The 9521-nt window shown below is 39.3% G+C and overlaps 1 protein-coding gene across 1 annotated transcript; it reads left to right on the top strand.

Moving 5' to 3' along the window:
- The first annotated feature begins 400 nt into the window (after nucleotides 1-400).
- Nucleotides 401-9521, top strand: ZNF770 (zinc finger protein 770). The gene is made up of 2 exons (XM_030001643.2): nucleotides 401-527; nucleotides 5341-9521. The coding sequence occupies exon 2, from the start codon at nucleotides 5483-5485 to the stop codon at nucleotides 7673-7675; it is 2193 nt and encodes a 730-aa protein (XP_029857503.1). The 5' UTR covers nucleotides 401-527; nucleotides 5341-5482; the 3' UTR covers nucleotides 7676-9521.

Raw genomic sequence — 9521 nt, 5'->3', positions numbered from 1 at the left:
TTGTGTGCACGTGTTACTGAAGGCCTTTTTAGATTTCCCAGCCAAAAGTCTCTTTTCCCCTTCTCTTCCAGGCACCACTTCCCGGCCTTTTAGGCCGGTGGGTTTGGCCTTATGGTGCAAGAGGGTAACCCCGCCAGCATGCTTTAGTTGCAACCCACAAAACCACCGGGAATCCGCTACTTGCGTTCAGGATGCTGAAGTAGAAACTGTGTCTTATTTGTAGGGAACAACGTGTCACCACCCACTAATAATTCACGAGCAGAGCCTGGGGGCATTTTCTGCCCGGACAGAAATAAAGCCGGGGGGCACCTTCCCCGTCCCCTGTCCCGGCCGCAGCCCCGGCCTGGCCGCAGCCCGGCCCGGCCCGGCGCCTCAGAGCGGCGGAAGGCGGGGCCGGATTGCGCGGGGGAACGGAAAGCTCCGGCCCGGGTTTCCCGGCGTCCCGGTGCCATCCGGGGGGAAGAGTTTAGGCGGCCGCAACCCCGGGAGGGATGAGGAAGGTGGAGGCGCGGTAGCTGCTTCTCCAGGTCGCTCCCTTCTTCGCCCCCGGTCCCCGCTTGCCGCCCTTGCCCTCGGCCGGCGGTCAGCGCCTCTGCGGCCTCCGCGGCGGCCCCGGGGCGCTGGGCCGGTGACGGCCGCGGCGCCGCCGGCCGCCAGTGCGGCGCGTCGGGACAGAGCCCCTGTGGGCATCGCCGGTGCGGGTGCCGGGCTGCGCCGTGCCGTGCCCGCCCCGCCGGCCGGCGGGGGGTGGTGGCACTGCGGGCTGGGGGAGCCGCGGCGGGGGCGGGCGGGCAGCCGCGGCCCGGGCCGGCGGGGCGCCCGCTTTCCGCTGCGGGAAAGCCGCCGGCGGTTTTGTGTGTCTGTTCGCGGTCTGGTGCCTGGAAGAGCCGCCTCGCTAACTGCTTTCAAGTTTGTGACTGGATTTAAGCGTGTCCTGCTGGGGGCTGTGGTGGGGTCGGTCTCGGGCCCCTTCAGCAGAACTCCGGCGTGTGCTTAAACCACCCTGCTTCACCGTCACGTGTCTTTTGTTTTGCTTCAGAAAGCGTCTTGAAAAATACATGGAAAACGGGAGCGTGAGAGGCGTTAGCTTCGAGGAGCCGTGATGCGTGACGTTGATTCCGATATAACTTGCCGGTGACGGTTACGTGCGTGGTGTAACGTGTTCCCCCGTCGCAGCAATCTAAACTTCTCCCGAGGGAGAGCTGGTGAGGGAATGCAGTGTGTTTGTCTCGGCGCTCAGGTTCCCTGTATCTGTTGCGTGCTATGTTTCATAAATCGGCAGCTAGATCTTCACTTGTCTGTTTTGTAGTTAATGTTACAGGAGGCTCCTTATGTTTATTCACACGTTTATTATTATTGTGTCTGGGAAGCTATAAGCATTCGCTTATCTCAAGGATCTGAGGATACACTAATCATAATGTGAAAGAATCCTTCAGTGGTAAATTTGGAAATATATTGAATTTTCCATTCTTAAGTGGCTTGTTTTGAATTATATTAATGAGTCATAGGAAAGCAAGCCAGAATATTTAGCTTGTATGGGGTCAACTATATGGGTGTGGGAATTTGAGAGATGTTTGTACAACCTTTTTTGGAGACCTCTGGTGTTGGAGGCAGAGCGATTTCCCCACGCAACTTATTTGTATGCTTACTGAGGAAAAACTTTGCAACTGTAAGGACAATAATGTACTTGAATCCTCTCTATAATTTGAAGCCATTTCTAGTCACAACTGTAAGTGGCATGGGGAACAGCTTACTTCCATTTTCTTTAAAGCTGGCTCTTATGTTTGGTTTTCTTTGGGTTTTTTTTGTTGTTCTTTTTAATTGGGTCTCCTCTTTTTAACTTAAACATTTCCAGTTACTTCAGTCTTTTCCTGTATATTATGTATTTAAGCTCTGATCATTCTTGATCCTCTTCTCTGAATTCATTCCAATTAGTTCCTATGCTTGAATCAATTTGAAGGGCAGTATTCAAAACTGGATAGAGTACTCTAGCTGAATTCTAAACAGTAGTGAGTAGTATGGAAGATTTATGTGCTAGCAAAGCTTTACTTCTGTTTACATATCCTGGTACGGATGGCACGCTGTTGGCATATTCAGCTTCTGTTCCAACTTACAGTTGTGCAGAAAAGACCTGGAGTCTAATCTAGTAAGTTGTTCCACTTCCAGTTGATTATTCTTGCCTAAATTGAAGATCTTGCATTTCTTCTTATTGAAGTGCCCTTCCCGTTTTGTTTTTTGTTGTTTTTTTTTTTTAAAAAAAAAAACCTTCTCTAATTAATAAAGACTGGATTAGAATTCAGAATTTTCTTCTATCATGTTTTCATTTTGTTGCAGCTTGCTGCCATCTGTAATATTAATAAACATAATCTTAATCGTTAAATAATACTAGACTTAAGAGGGTCCTCTGTGGACCTTCAACGGCCTACGTTACTTCTTGATTTTATTTTTCTGCATGACCTTGAGCCAAGATGAAAAGTAGGGTCAATTTAATATTAAATTGGACCTATGCCGCAAACTAAATCCTTGTCACGTAGGGAAGCACATTTTTCTGACTCTAATTAGGACATGCCTGTGTATTTCCAAAGCTGGCAGGAGACAATATTCCAAGCCTGTCTTTTGCTCTTTGATCTTTAGCAGCAGCATGTTTATTCCTTAGATTTGCAAGGCACAGAGCACCCTGAAATAGATGTGGAGAAGTCTGTCCTTAGTAAATAGGATTTGAAAATATATTTGGGCCACACAGTAATGCCTATCTTGGCTCCTTTCTCCTTCCCCTGCGTCCCGTAAGTTTACCTCATCTGAGCCTTTAGTCTTTCACAGGGCAAGAAGACCACAGCAAGAAGCTCTACTGTGATTTTGACACCTTGTACTACAGAGCATTTTCCTCATTCACCAGATAGAATCTCTAAAAAATTTATAAGCTAAATGCAAAATCCCTTGTGTAATATGCCACAGCTGTCTCTTACTCTGGACGTTTTTTCTTTGCATGTCACTATACTGTTTGAGCACTTCCCTGATGCGTAAATTAGATCTGTATGACAGTATGTTAACTAAAATTCATCAGTCCTTACAGTTCTTTCTCAGGAGGTTTTCCTTCCCTGCTAATGGAGGCTGCCTTGAGCTGTACAGAACAACAACTGGGAGGAAAAGGGGGTCTCCTAAAGTGTTGTGTTTTCTTGCATCTTCAAAACAAGACTGAAACCCAGTAGCTGTTAAAATTCTATGGGAAAGAGACTAGGAAAGGAAAAGTTGACTTTTGCAACTGCTTCATAGCATTGATAAATCCTATCTTGAACTATTTCAGTGAGATTAGGTAACTCCTCAATGTAGTGACAACTGCATCTAAGGCGTACATCCAAATGTTATTTAATAAGGCCCATAATTATCTAGGAACGTATCTGTTAGAGGTGGAACAATCCCAACAGATGACCAGGTTTCCTTCCATTAAGCTTAAGAAGAATCTTGATTCACCAGACATTTTCAGTCTTTTGTGCGTGCGTCTTGAATCTCATCGTAACTTGCTTTAAATTGCAGTAGGCTTTCATTCTTTGAAAAGACTCTGAATGGACTTTTCAGCTGTTTCTGAATTTTTAAAACTAGGGACACTAACTCTTTGTGAAGACAGGGCTTTTGGAGACACTGAATAAATGAATTTTTTATTCTGCTGGTACATAGAAGGAATGTACAACTTGTGAGTTGTAGTGTCAAAATACCACAAATTATAGTTTGTAGAAATGTCTTGTGTATCTCAAAGTTATAAGTCCTAACTGTTATGCTGTTGCTTTAAAGTTTGCTCCCTCCATCCCTTTTCTTTTTTATAAAGGGATATAGGTAATACCATACCAGAGGTATTTTTATTCTGTTGTTTGTACTACTCTTGTGGACTGGAATACTTAATCTGTTTTAGGTGCTGCAATTTAGGAAGGATGTGACCAACTGAAATTAGTCCCGAGATGATTAAAAAGACCAATTTTTTTGTTCTTTTTTCTTTTTTTAGTGGACCTAAAAGCAATATTTAGAAAAACCATATTTTTCCTAGTTTAAAAAAGAAAAAAAAGAAGAGAGAAAGGAGACTTTGAATACATCAAGCTGTGGCAGAGAACACTTTTTAGTTATTTTACAGGTTCACAGGGGGAAGGATAATGAAAATAACTTTGTAGTAAAGAAAGGCTCAGCTGAGTGCAAAGAAAAGCTTCAAGAGAGGGCGATGCATTGGAGCAGGAGCCCTGCTGAGGTTAAGGAACCTCCTTCAAGGGAAGTTGTTAAGACCACTTTGGAGGCTGTCTAGACATGATCTGGCCTCACAGTGGAAGGCTTGGACTAAATGGTTGCCTGAGGTGCTTTCTAGCTGTTCCTATGAATATGTTAATAACTTCTTATGCACTCAGGTACTTGTGAAGTTATTGTTTCTTGTTTGTAAGTCATGCCTTAGCTGAGACACAGTAGCTTGCCCAAGTGTGTTCCATCTGTTGAAAATGCAAGGAAAATTAAAACTGACTATTTCACGATTTTGGTTTAGATTAAAACATTAGTTATGATGAATTATGATAATGACCTTTATATTTATCATGACTTATACACACGGTTAAACGGTGCATATGGTATAGATGGTACACACATGGTTAGCTATCACAACTCTGATATTCTAGCTCTGTGGTGAGATAGTGAACATAGCCTGTGTTCATCCTTGTTTTGGGGCTTATCCTTGTTCTGGTTGTAGTTTATGGTTAGTGTGTTGCTCTTGCTGAATGGTTATGGTGTTTGCCATTATGAGATAAAGCAAAAATGATTACACTACTGGATACAGTTGATAAGATGCAGAAATGTGATTAGTAACTTTAACAGTACATTGAAACTAAGTATTTTTACTTCTCACTAACACTGCATTAATTTAATTTTTATTTCTGAAGCCCAAGAATCCCTAGTTCTTCTCTTTTTCTCTCATCTTCATAAATATTGTATCTGGGAGTTAGAATTACTGCTGTAGGGGAGAAATTTATTACAATAAGTTCTTGTGGGTTTTTTTTAAGAATATGCTTTATTTGTAAATAACCCAAACTATCATAATGTAGCTGAACAGTATATTATTTGGAAGTATAGCTGCATTTACAGCACAGATGACTTAAACTTGTTTGTTTCTTCTGGAAAGTAGTCTAGTTTTTTTTTGTATCGTGCAACATAATGAGTGATTACTCTGTTACAAGGAAAGCATTTTAAGCTAAGTTATATCAAGAGTATTCTAATCTAGATGCTTTTGGTCTCTTATGTAGAAAACAAGAGACCAACTTAGGCAATTATGTATTAATATAGGCTAAAATAATACTCTCTTTCTTATTTTAGGGACCTGTGGGATTTAAGAATATCTCTCCTAAGAAAATTTGCTGCTTCTACAGCCTTCCATCTTAGTATGCAATTGATGACTTCACTTGAAATGCCTATCTGAAGAAACTAACAGTAGGCAAAGTGTAATTGCTTTATAAAAATGTTAAAAGTTCAGCAGTGTGTAACAGCTGACAGGATACCCAAAAAAAAGCCATATATTTGTGACATTTGCTATAAACAGTTTGAAACTCCATCAAAATTAGCTAGGCATTATCTGATACATACTGGTCAAAAGCCATTTGAATGTCATGTATGCCATAAAACATTTAGGCAGCTGGTCCACCTGGAGAGGCATCAGTTAACCCATAATCTGCCTTTTAAGTGTATTGTTTGTTACAGAAACTTCAAAAACTTAATCACTTTCTTAAAGCATCAGCAGCTTCATAATGAAAATTATCAGAATGATACCAACCAAGCAGAAAACTCTGTGAATTCTGAGCAAGACAGAGTCACTTGTGGCATATTTCGATGTTCTATGTGCTGGAAATCTTTTACAACTGAAGAGAGGTGGATGCTGCATCAGTGTCTGAAGGCAGATAGCCTACATGGTGCCAGAAGGAGAAAGCAAACTCATGCTTGTGAATCGTGTAACAAGACATTTCCATCAAGATCTAAGCTAGAAAGACACTTCCTTATTCACACTGGCCAGAAACCTTTTAAGTGTTCTTCATGTGGTAAATCTTTCAGACAGTCAACACACTTGAAAATCCATCAGCTCACACACACAGAAGAAAGGCCTTTTCAGTGCTGCTTTTGTCAGAAGCGGTTTAAAATACAGAGCAAACTCATGAAGCACAAACAGCTCCATGCCAGAAATAAGACTTTACCCAATATTGTGTACAAAGCAAAGACTCTTAAATATCCTAGACCACACAACCTGTTGGAAGGAAAGAGGGATAGTTTTGAGAATGCTGCCACTTACGAGTCGCAGGAGAATGACCCACGTGATGTTCACTCGATTTATATTGTACCCTTTCAGTGCCCAGCTTGTGAGCAGTGTTTTGAAACGGAGCAGGTTCTAAATTTGCACAAATGTTGTTATCTGAGAGATGACAAAAGTTCAAAGAATGGTACAACAGCATGCAGCCACACAGTCAGCGTGAAAAATAAGATCCTGATGAAGCTGAAGCATACTGGAGGAAAGGCAACAGATTTTTCTCTGACTGACAGAAAAAAAAAAAAATCAGGTCACTTTAAAAGTCCTGACCTGGTTGCAGCTAGAGATCAGTGTTCTGATCAGCACGCTTCCACTAAACCTTTCAAGGATTGCCATAGCAAGCTTGACATGCACAAGGCACTTAGTAATCGGATGAAAAGAATGTTTACTGTGCCATTACATTGGCAAGAGCACCCGCAACCTCACGACTTTGGAATTAATTTAAAAGGTATGCTTACTGGTGAAAGCATGTTAAACATCAATGATTCACTGGATAATAAAGATGATGCTTTTTATGGTTCATCAGATGATGGTTTCTTTGATAATCCAGAAGTACTTCACTGTGCTTTTTCAGCTTCTGCTAAAAATACACATAACAGACACAAAGTGTGTAAATGTGACAGATGTGAAAAAATCTTTCCGTCTTCATCCAAACTTCAAAGACATTACCTTATACACACGGGACAGAAGCCCTTTGGCTGTAATGTTTGTGGGAAGACATTTAGACAGTCAGCTCACTTAAAAAGACATCAGCTCACCCATACTGAAAAGAGACCCTGTAAAAGCCCCGTTTGCCAGGTAGAATTTGAAAACCTGAACAAACTTTTCAATCATCAGGGAGATCACATTGAATTTAAGTCTTCTCAGCCTGTGGGTTATTCAGGTTATTCTCAAACACCTTCACAGGCATCTGGCTTTCAAGAATTTGAGCTGATTCAGTCAAACCAAGCAGCTGAAATCAAAGTTGAAATCGAGTCAGGGGATTTTGTTCTTGACACCAGCAGTAGAAACACACAGCCATATTTGTGTAGTAAATTGTTGGGAACAGAGCAAAGCTGTTACAGCTATTGGCATGATTTTTCTGAATGTACTGAAAAAAGTGAAGTTGTTAACAAATTGTATCAATGCAGTATCTGCTTTAAAACTTTTAAATCGCCTTCTAAGCTTGAAAGACATTACCTAATGCATGCTGGACAGAAGCCGTTTGAATGTTTAGTTTGTGGTAAAAATTTCAGACAGGCCCCACATTTGAAAAGACATCACCTTATTCACTTCAAAGAGAGCTTAAAGCTGAGTACCGCTGAGCAACAACCAGAGAATATATTGTTTTTATCAAAACTGGATAATGTCCTATGAAATTCTATATTAAAATTTTTGGTTGTGTAATTACTAAAAGGCTTATGTTACACCTAACAATTGACTGAAGGGGATTATCTCTTTCTGTTATGGAGATGACCTGAAGAGTTCATTTACTGTCTTCAGAACTGTCTACTTGATATAATTTGTGATGAATGTGAGAAGATGTTTAAAAGAAAACAAAAAAAAGCAACAAAAAAGCCACTTTGCATTTTTTTTCCTAAATTAATTTATAAATGCACATTCTTACTGTATTAATAGTGTTGCAGCAATCTGTAGTGCTCCATGAATCAGATATTTTAAGTTATACGTTTTCCCATATAGTAATTTATGAAATTATGCTGTGCAATGATAACTATCAGAAAAGTAAAGATAAAAAGGTAATTTCCAGAATACAGAAAAAATGGTCCCTTTACTTTCTTCTGGCTCCCTATACCTTGCAAATAACGGAGACTTACTGTATTTATTTCATACTTTTTTAAAAAAGTAACTATTATTTTTAGATAAAAGGTGCAAAAAAGAAAGTGGAAAAAGTTTAATGAGAAAAAATGTTGGTGTGGCATTATAGAACAGTTAATAGAAGAAATTTAACTGCTTTGTAATGGGTTTGGAGATCTACGGATGAGGAGCTAGATCTTTTCCCTTTTGATGATAAAATACAAGTAGACATTGCTAGAATAGCAGGGCTTATAATCAATTAATCCATTTTACCACTTCATTATCTCTACTTCTTTGTATATCCCTTGCCTTTCCTAGCTTTTTTGGCCAATTCATACAATACTGAACTATTTTTCTGCAAGAAAAGAGGACAAGAAATTACCATTAACATTACAAACGGGCTTACTATCTGTTCCAGTCTCCTTTCCTTCTAGCGTACATATTGCACCAGTAAAAGAAATGTTCTCTAAGATGTGATAATAACTCAGATGAGCAGTTTTGTTGGGAAGTCATGTTCTCATTACATTAAATATAACAGACTGAAAATTACTTTTAGCTCAAATTAAGTAATTCCGATTTTGTATTAATAGAATCTGTAGTTGCACTTTCTGGTAAGTAGAGAGCTTTGCCCATTGTGCCTGTGGGGCTGGCAAAATGTGTAAGTGCAGTGGAGCTTTATTCGTTATGAGCAAGAATGAAGTTTGTTTCTTTTTTTTTCCTCTGAAAAAAATACCTTTTAGGATATTTTCCTTTGTTATACAACTTCTGAATAGTTGAAACCTGAAGTTTTTAATCCTATTTCTAAATTAACATTTAACTGTAAGAAACATGGCATTCTTTCCACTATTTAAATAGTGGAAATATTTATTTAAGTAAAATGGTTTTGATATTTGGGGTTTTTTTTAATTTTTGAAGTGATTTATTTAGGTTTTGCTGTGAGCTTTGCAGTATTTGGCATAAATGAAGTGAAAGGTAAAGGGACATGTTATTCTTTCCCATTTTCAGAGAGAATAAAACCAGGAAAGATATTCAGTCTGTAGTTACTATGATTTTTGTATGACAGACAAATTCAGTATCTTAATAATGACTATAGTTATATATTGAGATTTTTTTCTCCCTATGTGAACTGTTTCATATTGAAAGACAGAATACTGTATAAAATGTTTTGAAAGTGTATTGTAGAGCTCTTTTAAAATACTTGTAATAAACTATTTTATTTATATTGTATTATATTGTACTTCTATTGTATACTTTATGTGCAAACCAGAGTTTTGAAACTTTGTAACATTCAATGTGCAGAAAAGTTTAAGACTACATATCAAAATAACTAACTTTGTGTGTTAGAACAATAGGTTTTGTTTCAGATTTTTTTTGTTATAGAAATAAAACAGAAATATGTTTAAAGATA

This window comes from Aquila chrysaetos, chromosome 2, assembly GCF_900496995.4.
Source record: "Aquila chrysaetos chrysaetos chromosome 2, bAquChr1.4, whole genome shotgun sequence".
In the NCBI taxonomy this organism is placed as follows: domain Eukaryota; kingdom Metazoa; phylum Chordata; class Aves; order Accipitriformes; family Accipitridae; genus Aquila; species Aquila chrysaetos.
The sequence above is the reverse complement of the archived record's forward strand: the minus strand, read 5'-3'. Positions and strand labels throughout refer to the sequence as shown.

Coding starts and splice junctions, on each gene's coding strand:
- ZNF770 (XM_030001643.2), top strand. CDS start 5,483: ATGTTAAAAGTTCAGCAGTGTGTAACAGCTGACAGGATACCCAAAAAA.